The sequence below is a fragment of the Molothrus aeneus genome, chromosome 2 (genome assembly GCF_037042795.1).
Source record: "Molothrus aeneus isolate 106 chromosome 2, BPBGC_Maene_1.0, whole genome shotgun sequence".
NCBI lineage: Eukaryota > Metazoa > Chordata > Aves > Passeriformes > Icteridae > Molothrus > Molothrus aeneus.
In genome coordinates, this window is record NC_089647.1 from 52,230,706 (window position 1) to 52,249,902 (window position 19,197).

Genomic DNA, 19,197 nt, shown 5'->3' on the forward strand with positions numbered 1-19,197 from the left:
CTTGCATTAGTGAAGAGGAATCAGAAAGTGGATGAACCACCAGGCACACTGCTTTCATTGTCTCACTGGGTGAAATGAAAGAGCAACACAAATGAGTGAAAGAAATGGAATACTGAAAATTTATTTTCTACAGCTGTTAAATAACAACAATTAAAAATGAACAGCAGAATCAGCTTGATGCAAATAATTTAACTACCATGCTGTAGAATAAACCTGCTTCCTTTTTTTTCTGATTTATGATAATTTTTAAACTGGTATTTCTTTTCCATTTACTTGCTTTTATATCCATACATACTGTAATTTAAATACATATCGACAAAGAGTGAAATAAAACCATCTGAGTAGGACTTAATACTTTTTATCTGGTTTTCAACAATAGGAATGTGAACAGAAATCTGGATCAAAATCTTGGAAAGCTCATAATATGAGAAATGTATTCTTTCAGTGTTGGCTCTGGTGCTTTTTCACCTGTTGTCTTGGGTAGTTGAAAGAGTCTGCAAGGTAAGTTTAATTTTCATGGCTCAAGCTGTCCTGGAGACCATGCAGAGGCATGAGGTGAAGGTTGAGTTTAAAACATGGTTTGGCTCCTCTGCTTCCTAGACATCCCAGTGATTGCAAGCATGAACATCCCAGTGTAATGGGCAGCACTCCAGGGAGCTGTGCTGCTAGAGCCTGTGCCCTTGGCTAGACTGCCCCCCTGCCCTCTTCTCAAGCATGCTCATGTGGGATGAAATTTTCACCAACATGTCTGAAATGAGATTGCCCTTGTGAAGAAAGGGCTGCAAAAAGGCAGCACTTATCCTTTCCCTTCTGATCACTGCTTCTGTATTGTGATACAGTAAAATCTCAGTGCAAGATTGTAACTGCATGTTGGGACGTAAGGAATGACTTTGCACACATTAAAACTGTGTGGCCTCTGAGGAGTGCTGAGGGCAGAAAGGATAATTTTTGTTGTTTTGAAGACACAGAGAAATGTGAGTGAAATAAGTTCATGCCTTCTGGCAGTTGATGCTCAATCCCATCCTTCAGCAGAGAGCTAAGGAAGTAGGGCAAAGACTGTGGAAACTACAGCATTTAGGGGACAGCATTTGTGGTCTGGCAGTTCATTAAGCATCTGGTAACCTATCTGATAATGGATTATCAAGCTGGAGATGAAGTCAGCAGGGCTTAATCAGACAACTAGCACCCAGTCCAGTTCCCCAGTGAGTGAGCAATGAGCGATGCAAAGTCCAGACTATGGAGCCTGTTTCCCTGTGTGTCAGTATGGAGGGGCAGGCATTAGAGCTGGACTGCCTTCATCCAACATCAGTGTCAGGGTGTTTCTCCTGTCTCTGAGAGAGAAAGGGAGGCCAAGGCACGACAAGCTGGGAGGGAAGGGGCTTGCCCTGCTGCCTTTGATGTAAAATGTACGTAAGTACATCTAATGCATAACACAGCCCAACACTGGGACAACTCTACAGAAAGCAGCATCTGATTTAGAGCAACGTTGCCCCTTCTCTGCCCTCCTGTGGCAAAGGAAACCCCCTCTGAGATGCAAGGGTCACAGGGCTTTGCACAGGAGCCTGCAAATCCCACAGCACACCTCAGGAAGCATTTCAGAACCACCTTTAATCTTAATAAACAGGGTAGAATGGCACTAGCTGAGTACTTAGTGGATCTGAGGGCTAGCGCCAAGCTGCGATCCCTCCCGCTGAAGCCTAGGGGAATGCTTGCTGAATGTTGCTGCACTGCACATCTGATCTCCCATTTCTCCAGGGTCTCTCTCCCATGCTGAGAGGCTCAACAAAGCTTAAACAGATACTGTAGCCCTGCAGCTCCAATGATGATGGATCACTGCTTCAGGGAGAAGGTACTTCACACCACAGACCTTACCTTAGTACAGGCAGGGTAAGTAACCTGAGCAGCAATTGTTTCAGAGGCGCGATTTCCAGCTCACTAAAGTCAATTTAAAGGCTCATTACATTTGATTGCCTTTGGATAACTCTTCAAGTGTGAACATGTTTTTAGATGCTTTAAACAGCTTTTCAAGCTGACAGTTCATGGGAATGCATCACTGGTACCAACACCACGCTGGGCCAAGGGCTGAACATCAGCATCTTGGCATGGCTCCCGGGAAAGAGGGAGCTCACATCACCCATCGAGTCAGATCCCTCACTCCAGCAGCAGCTGCAAAGCATTACCCATCAGGAAGGCCATTCAAACAGCCAGATTTGACTCTGGTGGCCAAATGCTGAGGCTTGCTCCTCCTATGTTGTCACAGCAAGTAACACCGTGCGCCTGTCAAGCTACCTGTGCCAGCTTTGGACACTGCAGCAGGGTGCCATCACTTACACACAGTAAAGCTGCTCTTCCTTTAATGTTGCTGTTGGTTTTGGGGGGAACAGGGCTGGGGTGGAAGAAGTGTGGGATTGGGAAATCTCTCTGCTCAGAAAGCCAGTTTTGAGAAAGATAGCAGCCTACTTCATGACAATGGAGCACAGGCTAATTTTGCTTTCACACCCACAAGGCAGGTTAAAGGGCATGCAGGGTTAGGCTCCTTAGGGGAGAGTTGATTTCAGTCTAATAGTCCACTGCCTAAACCTTTCTTCTCTTACACCAACCTCCATGGGAAGCATCTCCTCTTTTCTTGTTTCTACCCACTAGCATTCCCCTGGTCTTGGCAAAGTCCCCAGAGAGACGGTTATCCTAACAAATGGCAAGAAAAGTCTTAGTCATCCAGAAAGGCCTGAGCTCTGCTTCTGCTTTTAACTGGAGTTCCCACCCAAATCTGAATACTTACAGCAAAATCTAATGGCAAATTTGTGATGTCTGGTTTTAAAACACAACAAAAAAGCCCATCATGGTTTTTGTACTTCACTGTTACTGCTCTCTACAATTCTCTGAAAGGAGGTTGTAGCAAGGTGGGAGTTAGTTGGCGCCTTCTCCCAGGTAAAAAATGACAGGATCAGAGGAAATGGCCTCAAGTTGTGCCAGGGGAGATTTAGATTTGATATGAGGGAAAATTTCTTCACTAAAAGAGTGGTCAGGCATGGGAAGAGGTATCCCAGGGAAGCAGTGGAATCACTGTCCTTGGAGGTGTTCAAAAGGTGTGTGGATGTGGCAGTTAAGGGGTATGGTTTAGTGGTGAACATAGTGGTGTTATGTTAATGGTTGGACTTAATTATTTTAGAGGTCTTTCCAATGTAAATGATTCTATAAGATTCCCTGTGAATCACCAGATATTGTCAAGCCATTTTAATTTTTTGTTCCCAGAACAGGTATTAATCAAATAATCTTGTTGTTTTCTGGTTTTGTTCATAATTTATTTTGAGCTTGCCATAGTAGTATTATTGTCAATGTGTTTACATTTAAAAATTTTAATAAAGGAAAGGATGACTATGGAAAGGATTTATAATTCAACAGTTCTCTCACTGCTTTTGACAGGTAACATGCTGGGGTAACATTTCTGTGAGGACTAAAATCTGATCACCTGTTTTCTTTGCCCTCCCTGTAGCATGCCTTTTGTACTAATTTCCTGCAAATATTTGTACATTGTTTTCTTGATATAAACATTGACAGTAAGAAAATATCAAAGTCTTGAATGATGAAAATGTCTCCTCAATTTTAAATTCACTCAAATATTCAGCATCAATTGTTTGCACTTTCATGCAACCAGCTAAAACACCCCCCACCATATGAGTTATTTGAGCAACACCTACAAATCAACAAAGTTCACTGATGACTATCAGAAAAATGATGAAAACTGCCCACAGATTGAGCTTTGTGCTTTCTAGATGGGAAATGCTTTCTAGATGGGAAATGATTCACTAATCAGGGCAGATGGTTGAGGGTGCTGGACAGTGGATACTTCAATATCTCACAGTCTACCAGTACACAGTGGACAAGGTGGGAAATGTCAGCGGCACTCTTCATGTATGATGCACAAAACATGATGCTTTACACAATAAAATCTATTGGCTATTCCTGAGCCACACCCTAACTAACGTGTTCCTTCCCAGGGTACTTTGTGTGTCTTGTACCCACATACATACAAAAAATAATTATATGAAAGCACTTTTCAGTAATTAGAAAGGAATATGTTCCCACAAGCCAGACCTGGGGCATTACTCCCTGCTGCTGTGTGTAGAGGTAACATGACTCCTGCTCTTTCTTTCACCAGAAGCCAAGTGATCCTGCAGATCCTCTCCCACGCACGCCACTCCTGCAGGGCTGCGATGAGTCACTCAGATCACCAGCTTCTCAATGCTCAGAGTGCTTGTTTCATCTTCTTCATTTGAGCCAAAATACCCAGGGAGGTCGATCATCTGCTGCTCCGCCTCCGTTAAGCCAAAAGTGGAATTGTCATAAAAGGCAAACTCAGGGTCCAGGGGGAAGCTCTGGCACTTGTCCCTTCGATACTGGGAAGGGCTGACGCTTTGGCCTCTCTGGGAATTATCTTTGCCATTTGGGCCGGTTTCTTTCCGCCACACACCTTTGGGGTTAGGTGAAGGGCCCCTCTTACTTCGGCTGGGCTCAGGCTTCTCAGCTGCCCTCTCCTGACCAGCAGGCTGGTGATCCGTGATCAGGTCCAGCTTCCTCACCGGGGGACCTGCCCTGTGGTGGGGCTTTGTGCCATGGCCCTGTGGTTCACACCCCAGCACAGTGCCGTGGGGCTGATCCAGCTTTTCAGAAGCTGGATTAGCGTTTCTTGATTTTGGCCGCGTCCTGTCCTCCAGACCATGGTCCCATGTCCTGGTCCTGGAGTTGTAGAGAGGAGTCTGTCGGGGTGTGAGAGTGGACATGCTTCTCTCTCTGAAAGGCCTGGCCTTTTTAGTTTCATGGAAACTGGCTGTTCTTCTGAACTGCGAGTTTCTGTGACAGCCCCTCTCAGGCAAGTCCGCTCTGTTATCCTGGTGCTTGAAATGACCTCTTCTTACCAAGGTTTGGGTAGGGCTTATTGCAGGATTGGCCTGTGAGAATGGAAAATCCAGCCTAGGGTGAGAACCTTCTCCCAGGAACTTGGGCTGACTGGCTGGCTGGTCCAGGAATGGAGATTTGATCCGAAATTTGTTTGCCGCTGCCTCCTCTTGGTTTTCCCCGCTCAGGGGAAGCATGGTGGTGGCACCAAGAACCGTGTCCGTGAGAGGATTCTGAGAGACATGGTACACCTTAGTGGTCTCTGTCAGGCCTTTCTTCTTCATCTCTTTCAGCTGCTGCTGTGCCAGGCGGTAGCTGAAAATTGGAGGGATTATTTTTTGGGCATTTGGCTGAAAGTTTTCACTTCCAGAGGCATCATCTTCTTGGGCAAATTGGAGGCTTCGCCTGTAGGTTAGGGGAATGTTAACAGGAGCATCCCCTCCTTCAGCAAAGCTGTCACGTTGCTTGTTGCCTTGGCAAATGTTCTCCTCATCTGAGTTTTTCCGGAAGCCGGGGGAATGGACGGAGTTTCGTCGGACAGCGGTGCTGCACTTCTGAGCTCTGCAGAGCTTCCTCCAGAGGGTGATAAGAACAGTGGCAAAGATGATGAACAAGCACAGCGAGATACCTGTGATGGTAACTATATTATTTGCTTTCTGATCCTCTCCTGGCTGAACAGAAGGTGGGGTGGGAGGCTGGACAGCTGTAAGAAAGAGCACACACATCTGTCAGAGAGTTGCACTGGCAGCAGCATTTTGGTATTTGAGGATGGATACTTCACTACCAAGGAAAAGAAGTCATTAATACAGTACAGGAAGTTGTCTGCCATTAAAATTTGTTCATTGGAGATGATTTACTACTTGATGACTTCAAACTGGCATGAACATCTACTTACTTTAAACCAAGACTGCCACAGACCTTTTAAATGTAATAGTTATTTTTTCCTGTTCTGCTATTTCCATAAGGTATTACTGAATACCTGGAAAATGGCGGAACTCTGCCTTTCTTTATAGAGTCCATTTAGATTCCCTGTTGAAAAGTGACATAAAAGGGGTAAAAAGAACTCAACCCAGGCAAGTACTTCAGGTATCACTTTAAAATTATTTTTAGGAGAGCTTAAGTGGGTGTGAGAATTGAAATGAATTTGAAGAGAGAGGCAGCATCAGGAAAGGCAATGCAACTTTTCTAAGCAGTCCTCTGAGGATGCTTCTATCACTGTCTGGTGCCACATTTCCAGAGGACAAAACCTTCCCATGCCACAGCAAGCTTTCAACTGAAAGTGCCATTGCTCTTTCTCCAGCATTCTACTACCATTCTGATACCCTTCTCTTGTGGACTGGAGATGGGACTTGCAACAGTGAAGAGTACTCTGCAAACCTTTCTTCACTGAGACAGTAATTAGCCACCAGGACAGGCATCCTAGAGAAGTCATCACATCCAGAATTCACAGACTGTCTGGACAATGCTCTCAGTCATATGGTTTAGCTTTAGTAGTCCTGGGGGAGCAGGGAGTTGGACTCTATGATCCTTATGGGCCACTTCCAATTTGAGATATTCTATGATTCTAACCCGTAATGTGACAATCTCAGAGCTGTCCACAGCCCTGTTTAAACCTCTCACTTGCCCATTCCACCACATTACAGATGGCTGAACCAATGACAAATTGGTAATTCTTTGTTTTGAATGAGGTCTCAAGTATTTCAGGGGCAATCTTGAACAGAATACAGCATGGTAAAAAGTGGATTAATTGGCCCAGTAGCTAATTTTAGTATCTGTTAGCATTGCCCAAATTCTTCTGTTCTGGTCAGACATGAGCTCTCTAAAGCCATGAAGATTTTATTGGAGGACAAGGCTGATTAGTTGCAGTTGACAAGAGCTGGCCAAGAAGGTGTGAGCTCAAACGAAACCAACTGAACAACCCTGCCCTAGTCTCTAGTTTTATCCAGAACCCAAAGCCTTCCTTTAGACTGACAGACAAGCAGCTGTAATACTTGGCAGGTGCACCTGCCTGCACCACAGCGACTGCCCAGGAACAGGAAATGTGACTGCAGAATAACAAGAACTGGACACCATGTACTTCCCATAATTCAGGAGAACACACACTCAACAGCAAGCTGGTAGTGCAGCTGTTAGGTGGGCAGGATGCACAAAGGCACTGATGAACACAGGCCAGAAGGTCTCAGGCTGCTACAGAACAGAAAAAGTGCAGGGTGCTGGGCTGAGAAGGAGATCCACTTCCCTATTTCAGGGCTACCTAACAATCCCAAGTCCTCTAAAAAATCCTACCATTGCATTAACTTTGATCTTTGTGTCACTCTGAGAGCTTGAAATCAACTTAAAGAACAAGAACACTGCCTGCTGAATCTTAAAGGAGGATCTCTAAAATCTGCATTCAGTCCAATGCCCCTATGCCAGAGCCCAGAGCACTGCTGCTCTGGATGCCTGAGAGGGGAGTGAACAAGCTGACCTCAGGGAAGTAAGCAGGGCCAGCATTTGCTCTATTCAGCACCACTGCAGCAGACCAATTAATTCATTCTTCATCCTTCTCTCAGTCGTTTTTGCTTATGGATATTTTCCAAATACTCCATTCTCTATTTGTAATGCATGCTGTGCTGCATTGTTTGGGATACACAGCTAACAGCAAGGAACTGAGAGGTTTCAAAAAGGACTAGGTCCCTGTGGTTCACTTCTCCCTGCACCTCATTGGCCCCTGCACCATGTGCAGGCCTTGCTCATTCAGCCATTTGCTCCATCTGCTGGACTAATGTCTGCAGAGTTATGCTGGAAACAGAACCCGTCTGCTCCTGAAAGCTGCAGACAGCTGGAATGGGAAGGGTGAGGGTGATACTCCCAGCTTGAGATTAGGCAGTGGATGAATACTGTAAAGTCAGAGTGTCAAACCCCTCCTTGAGCAAGCTGAGATTCAATGGGATGTAACCATGTATGTGATTCTGTAAAGGCAGCTGCTCCATGTGGGAGCAGGAGGATTAGAAAGCGTGTGCAAGACAGAAGCGAGGTATTTCCTCCGGATGATCCCACTGCAGTGGGTGCAGGCGCAGGCCTCCTTTGCACCCGTGCTCTCTATGCATTAACCTTCTTATTAACCTAGACACCTCACTGGAACCTGGGGATTGTCCAGACCTGCTGAGTCCAGCCAGACTGCCACACCTGTGTGCACAGTGTATGCACAGGATGGCTGGAGAGCATCACACACCTTTTACAGCTGCACACCTGCATGGGAGGAGTAACCCTTCTGAGAAGCACCAGAGGCATGTCACCTCCATGCAGGCAAAGCAAGGTCCACACACAAATTGTGTTTCCAGCACATGCTCTGCAAGCAGGGAACCCCCTCCAGCAAGCTCCCTGCATCAGGACTGCTCTCTGAGTTCTGAGCTCCAGAGGTGGGAATGAAACTGGCTGGTAAGGAGACAAACCAAATTATATACTTACAGACATACCCCTCCAGAAGAAAGACAGAAGGCATGGGATAGCACAGCTCAACAGCAGCTTTGGAAAAACACTAACAACCCCACTGCATTTTGGCGGTGGCATTGCTGCCCACAGCAGCCTCAGAGAGTCTGGCATAGAGAAGACAACTAGAGCAGGGCTGGTTTAAACTGGGGACCCAAAGCATCTAAATTATTCCTCTCTGCTTTCACTCAGAGCTTTACTAAATAAGCAAACCCACAGGGCCAGCATTTTCAAGTCATTAAAAACATTAGACCTGTTAAAACATTCCCAGTGCTTCATGACTGCTGACAACATGTAATACCTGGTTTGATGGAATATAAGTTTGAATATTTTCCATTCACCCAAACTTTTGTTAAATACAACCCATTTCCTGCAGTGTTCCACAACACATTTCAGTCCTGCCTGTATACTTCTGAGGCCTTCATCCCCAACACATGAAGCTGGTTCAAGCCAATACTTCCACGAAAAACACAGTCCTCCCCTCTTCCTGCTCCAGCTGCAGATTCTCTCCTCCTGCTGTCCTTTCCTTTTCAGTGGCATAAACACCACAGTGGCCACAGGCTAAACAACTCCCCACATCCCCAAGCTGTCCATCTTTTTAGCTGCTTCTATTCCAGTTCTACACACTGCACTTTTGCAAGCAGAAAGAAATGCCTGCAAGCAGCCAAAGCAAGGAGTAAGGCCTGCTGGTCACTTTGTAATAGCTTAAAATATCTGTTAAATTATAGTCTGAGATCCTAGCAGCCTGCACAGTTCCCAGGTATCTTTCCTTCCCCATCCCCACTCCCTGTGGCACCTGTGGGACACAAAGGCACTGGATCTTGTAGATCAGCTTTCTGTTCTCTTGGCATCAGCACACTCCATTTCAGCAGGGCATTTGCAAAAAGCAAAAGTTTTGTACAGATTAAGCACCTGTACCGTGCTGAAAGAGGGCACTTCTCATGCCCCTCAACAGTGGCTGTCAGCACCCAACTATGGTGCTGGCACAGCCTCATCCAGCCTCACTGGAGGCCACATGGCTGCTGTAATCCACCTCATAGAAGGCTCAGGTCTCTTGTATCTGCACCCACTTGCCACCCAGCAGCAGTGGCCAGTTGTTACCGATAGGTAAGGGTTTATAAAAGCTTTATAAAGCCTTACCTATCAGTAACAGCCAGCCTGCCCTGTCACAGGCCAGCATCACTGGCAGGCTGGAGCAGGGGGAGATCTGGCACTACCACCTCAAAAATCTCACAGAACGGCAACCTCGTACCACAGGTCCCAGCTGGAACCAGCAACCTTTTTTAACTGACTTTAGCTTTCTAGTAGGTTTCCACTGGAGTCTTTGGCTTTTACTGAATGTGTTCTGATAGCCCCAAGATCTCTCTTTCAGGACTTCTCCACTGTCTGATCATCCTGGGGATTTTAAACTGCACCCATGGCATTCAGAAATATTATGCCTTGGAGCCCTATCTCCAGTGTCCCACAATCAGACGCGCAGAGGCTCCTGCCCTACTCCATCAACCACAGGAATGTGACAGCTCCCCAAATCAGTATGACTGAAAGAGAGATGGGATGTTTCCATTTTACACTTTGCTTTTGCCAGGGCGGTCACAGCACCAGGGGAAGAGGAGAGCAGAGCTACATACACACACACTCCTCCAGTGAGCATAGGGAAGTCTCCCTCGGCGATCCAGCGCAGCCTGGTTTTGCCGGTGAGGAGCTGAGGCATTCTCGGAAGCGCTCCCGGACTCCGTCCCCACAGGTGACGCTGCATGGGCTCCAGGGCTGCCACCGGCTCCACGTTTCTACAAACACACAAGCTCACAGCAATGAGGAACGTGTGTGCCTCCTTACCTTTAATGACACAGCCATTTGTCCTCTTTTTGAGAACAACAGCGATAAATGACCAAACAATGCAAACAGCAAGACCAAAATAGCAAGTGGCATCCAGGGATGAGCCAAAGCTTCCACTTGCTGTTTTCCTTTTTTCACCCAGTTGTCAGCCTGCAACACAGTGGTCAGTCAACTGGCAGGCAGGTTCTGCCTGGAACAACAGCAAAAGGAAATGAATCCACAGATCTTTGAAGTGGGCTGGTAATTTATATATTCATCCAATTCCTGCCTGACAAACAGTGCATTTACAGCAGGAAAATTTGATTGACTGAAGTACAGTTACTGCTGATTTATATGACTGTGACAGGATGATAAGCCTACAAGGCCTAATGAAATGGCAACATTGGTTCACTCTTTATTTTCTTTCCAGCACATAAGCATGTTATTGAATCATTTATCTGGCAACTTATAGGTCTCTATTGTTTTGTTGCTTATGATTAGGCAATTAACTCATGGATGGAATTTTGCATGTTCATTTATTTAACTGGAGGCAGACGCAGGTTCTAACACTATATTATAATTTTTTAATGTGTAATAAAATCCCTCTTTTTCTTAGACAACATCCTCATCCAGCGATCTCCACATTCAAACTTTACAGCAGTGAGAACCCAGAGAGGTAAAGATGGGACCATTCCTGTCCCTGTGTGACAGCGGTGACACCGAGGCAGGGCCACCACTTTAAATTCCAAATGAATGCACGAGCTCAGGTGCAATCCTAAAAGATAAAACCCCTGGGGATGCTCCTATGGGTCAGCTGACCTTGACGGAAAGAAGAACAATAGACTTCTTAACTTCATTTCACTGCCCACAGATTAAGTAGAAAAACAGCTAAATAATTTTTTTTAAAAAGTAGACCAGGTTAAACTCTGCTCTTTTAGATAATTTATGGTGTTGCTACTGCCAACACAAGCTGTGATTTTTAATTTTATTACTGCTGCTAGCGTGCCCCGAACCCTTAACCAAGTTATGATGTCCAAGCACTAGAGAATGTTGCATGACTGCAAATGGCTTTATGATTTCACGTTTTATTGGTTGCTGTATTGTTCCTAGAGTGTTACTATTTTTAAATGTCTCTAACAAGAATAAATACAGCTGTGTTTCAATAAACATTAAATTGTAACTGCTTTGGGCCCTGTCCTACACAGTTTTGTGACCATGTCAGTGTTAATGTGATCAGCCTAAGAGGAGCAGTGGAGCTGCCCTCCTGGTGCAGGTCCTCACCTGCACTGCAGGATGGGGCCCCAGAGTTTGAGCTTACACTTGTGCTGCCAGCCACAGCTGCAGAATGTATGTGGGTGCACACACACATATTTGTGTGCCTGCAGGCCCCAGGACATCTGCCTGGCCTAATGCAGAGGAGAGATGGGCATGGCGACACACCCTGGTGCTGCTGTGGTTCTAAGCCCACACAACATCAAGTGACCACCCTGGCTGTTTGTCACTGACTCCACCACAATACTGCAACATCCAAGACCCCAGGCTGTATTTCACTTTGTGCTCTTTGTGCACCTCTCTGCTTTCACCCCTCTGTCTCTGGAGATGGTGATGAGCCCAAAGACAGGCTGAGCTTTCAGACTCCTCCTTCAGTTTGCAGCCATGTTGGTTCCCAGTGAAGTGCAAAATGGAGCAAGTGTATGGTGTCAAGGGAAAAGAGAATCAGAGGATGCCAACAAGCAGGTAACTGAGGAAGTTTGTTGGGATAAGAAGTCCCAAAAAGGGACAAACCATGGAAAGTTTGCAAAAACACATCAGTTAGCGAGCCAAGGTATTACTGAGGGCAGGAAGAAAAAATGTTCATAATCAATAGTTAATAAAGGGCTCATTGATACCTTCTCAAAAAGACTTCATAGTATCATATATATCATAGGATCTCCCAACAGTTTTCTTCATATGAGGATCATGAAGGACTCCAGCAGTGTCCCTCACCACTGGTAGAAAGGCTAGCTGAAGGACCTACCTCCTTGTAGACCTACAGACTCTTTGTGTGAGCAGCTTGGTGAGTTCCTGTCATAATTTCCAGTGCATGAGCTAACTTGTTTCCCTCTCTCCACATTTCCTGCTCATCTAAACTTCTGTTAATTAAAGTCAGATGCAGAGCCAAGCTCAGAAAGGTTCTGGTTGCCTCCAGTGCTAACACTGGTGATAGTAGAGGGTGCTCAACAGACTCCACATTGATGCCTGTGGGTTTCAACATACAAGAACATTTAGGATGAGTAATTTCCCAACACTGACGTCAAACCTGACATGCCCATTGCTCCAGGACACTTTTCACTGACTTGGACTTTGGCTAAAGGTAGAGAGTTCCTTAGCAAAAACACTTGGCATCCATAGCTTTGGGGCTAAGAAATGTGCCTCAAACAGCAGGAGAGCAAGAAATGTTCCGGCTCCCATGAAAGATGGGACATTTAAACTCCTGCATCTTGCTCTGCAATCCCCTGCAATTACCAGGATGTAAAAGAAAATGAAGCACAGTTATTCTCCCCCAAGGAAATGAAATTATTAACCTCCATTTAAGACAAACAGATTGAAAATGCCAGGGGAAAAACCAGAAGGTATGCACTGCAAACTAGCTGTAATAAGCATGAGGTTTCTTCAAACACAATTGAGGAATCAATTATCAATGTGAAGACATCTAACTGATGAGTTATTTTGAAATAGCTGACAGTTGGCAGATCTGCCAACATGAAAGATAAATGCAATTAACTGTGTTAATTATTGCTCTGCATAAATTTCTCCCCTCAGATTTCCATGTTCACAAGATTTTGTGCATGCAGCACTGTCCATCAGCACAGTCAGCAAGGGACACTCAGCACCATGCTTCCAGCCTGACACACATGACCAGTCTTAAACACTTCAACCAGCCCAGTGGTGTGGGACAAATTATTAATTACTGACAGGTTCATGTAAGTATCTGTGCTAGCCTAGGGGATTGAAGGATATTTTTGGAAGCTAAGATCAGTTTTTAGGTCCTGAAAACAGCCACTCACCCTTCCATGGAAATGAAGCTTGGGTGCACTGAAATGGTGGCATGTTCCAACAGGCTAATTTGGACAACAAAAGGAAAAGGATCCCTTTAAAGAAAGAAATCCTAGACTATGGCAAAATTAGAGTCTTTTCCCCACAAAGAGGCATTGTTAAGAAATGGGGAGGCACAGCCTAAAAATATTTTTTTTTCCCAGAAGCTGAGTCTGTAAGTGAGTCTGTAAAACTTGATTTATTCCTAATGTGTGGAGATGAAGTATTTACTGACACAGAAAAAGTGGATGGGGTAGAAACCAGCCCTAGCACACCCAATTCCCTGCATATACCTGTTTCTAAATAAACACCCAACCCAGGTACGGATTCAGGCAACAGAGCTAATTGGTTCTCAGAATTTCCTACCAACGAGCAGATCTGACTCACACAGTCTTATTCAGGAAGCGAAAATTTGACAGAAATTGTACATCCCTGCCTGATCTCCAGATGCTCCATTTGCTCCTCTCCTCCCTTACTGACCACTCTTTTCTTCAGAAGGTCTTCCCCTACATTCCTCTTTCCCTTATCAGGCAACAGCTGCATTTCTTATGCCCTGCCAACACCCCAAAAGCAAAAGTCAGATGAACAAAATTCATTTGTGCTGTAGGCAACTGCAAGAGACTTCAGTGTAACTCACACCAAAGTTGAAATTAGTCTCCAGAGTTCAACTAGGAACTGGAAAAGAAAGTTAATTAACACCAGAAATATGAAAAAACACCTTTTTCTATGCTTTAGCATTACTGATTAATATTATCAGTCTTGTCCTGAATGTTTCAAGCAGGATACAGACTAGAATATGGGACAACCTTCTAAGGAGAGCAGAAGTCTCACTGCTGGGAACACTTAAATCCCAGGTGAGAAAAGCACAGGATTAAGTATGCAAAAGCATGAGCCTGCAATGCATCTGCTGCTGGATAAGATGATCTAAGAGAGTTTCCTACCTCAGACATCCCAATAATCCAGTCAAACACTAGGGAAAAAATGAACTGCATGTTCCTCTGTGAAACAGTGAAGAGCCCATCAAGATGAATGAAGTGACTCACATCTCACTGTTAATTTTTTCACTGACTTTCACAGATTCTCCAGTTAGGGTCTACAGAAAACCACACAAGTGCTGTCTCACAATTAATGGATGTATTCCCCACCTTTAATAGATATATTCACAGTCTTGGATAGCATAAGTTTTTTGACACTCATTCTGAAGCTGATTGCCTGGGCTCAAAGAGCTGCTGACCTGGCCCACCCAGGGCCACTGGCAGCTTTCTGCTTCCTACTCCAAGCACAAGTCAGATTCCTGTTCCAAAAAGCTGTACTAAACTTGGCCTGAGTGAGGAGTAAAGAGCAGGACTGACAAAGCACCAGGAATATAACTCATGTCTGATTTATGGAAAAGAGATGTGGCAAAATCATATTTTATCTCATCATCTGTGGTTTGGATGAAGATCATTTTAATGATTTAGGAACTTTGATCATTTACAAAACAATATCTCTGCTTCATAACAATAGAGCATATGCTAAATGAAGTAAGAACTGGCTGAGTGACAGATTGGATATGCAACTGTCAACAGAAAACCATCACTGAGTGAGAATGCATTTGGAGAGATTCCAGAGGGATCAGTATAAGGCTCAGTGCTTCCCTAGTTGACATGAAAATAAATATAAACCATTACTGAGAAAATATGTCCCTCCTGTAATGACACAAGCAGACAGTGCAGTTGTATGGAGCAATATAGGGTACTTGCTAAGTTAGGATAACTAAAGGGAAATAGATCCTAAATCAGCAAAGCAAAAAGGAAGTGTAGGAAGAAGGAATGAAAATTGCAACTGCAGGATGGCAGACTCCATACTGAAACAGCTCAAGAGGAGTTTACAGGGCAAAAGTAAAGTTTTTTATGGAAAATTGCAAATGCAATCAGTGGAATGAAAGCAGAGGTAGGGGTAGGGAGAGTGCTACTGATCAAGCAGCATCAGTGAGAAGGATGTCTGAAGGCAGCACACAAAGCTGGTACCCTGGCTGTCAAATAAACATGAGTGTTTAAAATAACAGAAAGGCAGCGAAACAGAATCAGTAGATTAATCAAATCTTGAAGAAAATGTCTTCCAATTAAAGACTTAATCTTTTCAGTTTGTTAAAAAGAACACTGAGAAAATCTGGTAGAAGTGAGATGACCTGGATGTGCAAATGTCTTTGTGAGGCAAAGACAGTAGATAGGAAACAGCTATCAGAAAGCAGCAGAGGAAAATTCAGTCACCAGAGGATGAAGCTAGATTAACTTTAGTTATGAAACATACAAAGTTTCCCTTTTCAAAAGAATAAATAAATCAGAGCATAGTATTGAGACAAATTACCAGGTAAGTCTATTTTGTGGTGTCTTCAGCAGAAGACTGGATAACTCCCTGGAGGGTAAGTAGCAGTCAGAGGCAAAGACTAGCTGTGGGGCTCAACACCAGGGTAACTGAATGAAAAATGATGGCCCACATTGTACAGGAGCCCAGACTTGTGATTTATCACCTCTCCTGGCCTTAAACTTCAGGAAGACCAAAGCAAAAATTAGGAGACTTGCAGCAGTCGTGTGTTTTGACATAAAGAGCTTATGGGGGTCTGCTGTAAGCAGGGCACCTCACAGTGCCCTGCAGCAGGGGAGGGGACTCAGGGAAGCCCCTTCCAAAGGAGCCAGAAGGCTGATGGCCATCCCAGACAGCGCAGGTTTGCTCTGTCATGGCTTCAGGCTGATGTGCCCCTCCCAGAACACCCTGCTCCTTTCAAACGCTGCCTGCAGGCTTTGAAGTCGCACAGATACAGGCACAAAGTCAGATGTGCAGCAGCCTAATTAATTTCAGGTTGACATTTTATTTACAACTACATGGTGTGGCTTTGCTTTCATTGGCTTTGTAGATGCAATACTCTTCACTTGACAGCTATTGACCTAACTCTGCTCTTCAAGAGGCATAGCCTGATTCTTTCCAATGTGGTTGTAAGGATGGGGCTGCTGAGGAACCCAGGGAAACAGAGCAGACTGGAGGGAACCATTGCTTAATGGAGATCTCATCAATTAAACCAGTTAAATATTGGGCACAGTATCATATCTATACCATATGCTAATGAATTATCTGTTAGGGTAATTATCTAGATCATATCAGTGTAACATACCACCCAGGTACAGATGAAAAACTAGGATTCTGTCTTCCTTTTTCCTTGTGAATTACCTCCATTAAGAAAATAGTATGTTTTCATTTTTAGACAGAAGGAAGAGGGAATTTTATGCCAGAGGAAGAGAGGGAATGCCAACAGAGAATGCAGATAGGAAGTTAAGATGAAGAGAACTATGCACTGGGTTTGGCATGTGCTGAAAATAGAGGTCATTTTTAGTAGAGAGAGTTAATTAAATAGCTAACAGTTTTAGAATTTGTGAAATAGCACAAAATAAGACCACATGATGCTAGGAACGTCATTAATGTAGGCTGTGTCTGAGACTGTGTGCTCTGGAGCATGTCCTACCCTCCTGGTCTTCTCATGATGCCTCTCAGATACCTGTCCATGAACCTCAACAGCCATTTTCTTAGCTAGAGATCCCGCACTTTCTTTTCAGGGCAACCAAGGTGGGAAGGTAAAGAAAATGATGCACATTTTAAACCTTTCAATCCAAACTCTTTGAAGTGTGCAGTTGGAAAAGACTACTTCATTACCTGTAGACACAAGCTGCTTCAAATGAGAACATTTACTTTCCAGGGTGTAGGCAACGCAACCCAACCCAATCCAATCCCAATTCCCTGTGCACATATGGCCCATCCCTCTCTGTGGCTGCCTTCCACAGATGAGTGATGAGAAGGATATCTGGCTCATCTGCTTCCTCTGCCATGCAACTGTGGTTTGTAGACTGTCAAACCATGGACTGCCACTTCTAACACCATGGCTGTAAAACATATAGTTTTGGCTTCTGCCAACCAGCACTCTCTCAGACCATGCCTGATCATGGTCCAAAGGATTATATGGACCACCAGCTGTTCGCACTTGGCAGATTGCACTATTCTAATCTTTCCTATAAGGAAAGGTTTGGCTATATGAACATGGCCCATGATCTGCCAGAAGGCCTCATGGGTCAGAAAATGCACCCTGCTCAGTTCTAAGCAGCAAACACATCTCTAGAAACACTTTAGAAAACTTGCCAGCTGTCCAAGTGACACAGCTGTGCCCTTCACTGTAGCCAAATCCTGACTCATCTCGCCAGAGTTTGTGCATATAACAGGAAGAGCACTAAACTTCTACACCAAACGGGTAGAGAAAGAAAAGAAAGACACCCATGTGAGGATTCAGCCCCTGTATGTTCAACACTCATGAATCACCCTTGCAAGATGCTTCTCAACTAAAAAGCTACACAACTACTTAATGTTGGGCCCCTGGCTTTTACACACTTAAATGCAGGTAAGACTAATCCTACCTTTAGAGTCTCCAGTGGGCCACATCTACCACAGTAACTTCTTACCTCACTGAGAGGGACAAGTTTCATTTCCAGCCTGATGAGATAGATACATCATTCAGAATGCCCTAAGTGGTTCTAGTTGGTACCTAGCATTAACTTAGTGCAGCCTTAAGCTACCACAGTGGCACTTGTTATCAAATGTCCTTGTGTCCTCTACAGTCTATCTTGTTCCCACCTGAGTATGATATTACAACTACTTTGTCTGGTGCAGGAGACCCAAAATCATTATCCATGTTGGCTGGAAAGAGTGCTGATTTTGGCTAAAAGAGAAAAAAAATCAGTACAAACCCATATTCCTTTGGATCAGTATACACTCCTTAACTCTCGCTGGAAAATAACTTCGGTTTGAGAAGATGAGGAGGTCAAAGCAGTATTTGTTCTTCCCCACATCAAACAAAGTGCAGTTAAATTCTGTCCTGTTGTCTCCAGGGTGAAGGATGTTTTCATACAGCCAAGTTGTTCTTTGACTTGGATGCTTGAGAGCCTCTTTATAAACAACAATTTTTCCACTGATAGACGTGCATGGTGGAGAGATTACAAAGACCTGAACCAAAGTTTTGCATGTGTCTTCTGCAGCCACAACTAGTCTGTATCCAAATTTGTGAAGGAGATCTACAGGTCCTATGGAAGCAATGATGGAATGTGTTTCTAACGATTTCAGTAACACAGTGATGTATATTTCCTGACTGACAGGTGGGCAATCAAACTCTACCCACTGGGATCTAGACAGGGGGATTCCTTTGCTAGTTCTAATGCCCAGAGTCTCATCAGAGCATACTCTTCTGAATTCATAAAGGGTGCTGGTGAATATCACATCCAGTGAAATCACAGTCCTGTTCATGGCACATAACTGCTCATTTGTAAAAAGTCCAACCTGAAGGGAGCTCCCAAGCACCTCTGAACTCCTGTTCAAATCAATGTGAAATACAGGCCATTCCACATGGAGGGTGGACATGCTGTTTGTGCTCCACTGGGCAGCGCTGCTGTTGTCACTGGGAGAGACCATTCTGAACAAGAAATCACCAGCACCCTTGAAATGGAAGCACTCAAACACCACCGTCCCCTGGGACTGATTTGCAGGAAGCTGTTTTCTTGCAATTATCTCACTGGTGCTGGCATCCAATAAAAGGATGGACACATGCTCTGCTGTCACATTACCACCACTGTAGTACTGATATTCCACAGACACTGTGTCATTGCTGAAAGCTACATGATCCGGGTGCTCCAACAGGAGATACTCCACTTCGCCGAGAACTGAAAGGAAAAGTTCCACAACAGTATTAAGAAACAGACAAGTAATTGTTCCTATGGAAAAAAATAAATATTTTTTAAATGGATATTAAAAGTGGTTCTCAATCTTTTTCAAGTGAACCAAATGACAAAAAAAGAAAAGGTCTTAGCAATCGCAATTAGAGCTCAACAGCTCTGTTCTGTGCAGGGATGTGATTTGGAGCAGCTC

The 19,197-nt window shown here is 44.5% G+C and overlaps 1 protein-coding gene across 1 annotated transcript in view; it reads right to left on the reverse strand.

The window, feature by feature from the left end:
* Positions 1-96: 96 nt before the first annotated feature.
* THSD1 (thrombospondin type 1 domain containing 1) overlaps positions 97-19,197 on the reverse strand; it is a 30,055-nt gene continuing 10,954 nt past the window's right edge. The window contains exons 3-5 of the mRNA XM_066544941.1: positions 18,027-18,992; positions 9,996-10,154; positions 97-5,599 (exon numbers count right to left, since the gene is read on the reverse strand). Of these exons, the coding sequence (XP_066401038.1) occupies positions 4,224-5,599; positions 9,996-10,154; positions 18,027-18,992 (2,501 nt within the window). The 3' untranslated portion in view covers positions 97-4,223. The remainder of the gene's footprint in view (positions 5,600-9,995; positions 10,155-18,026; positions 18,993-19,197) is intronic.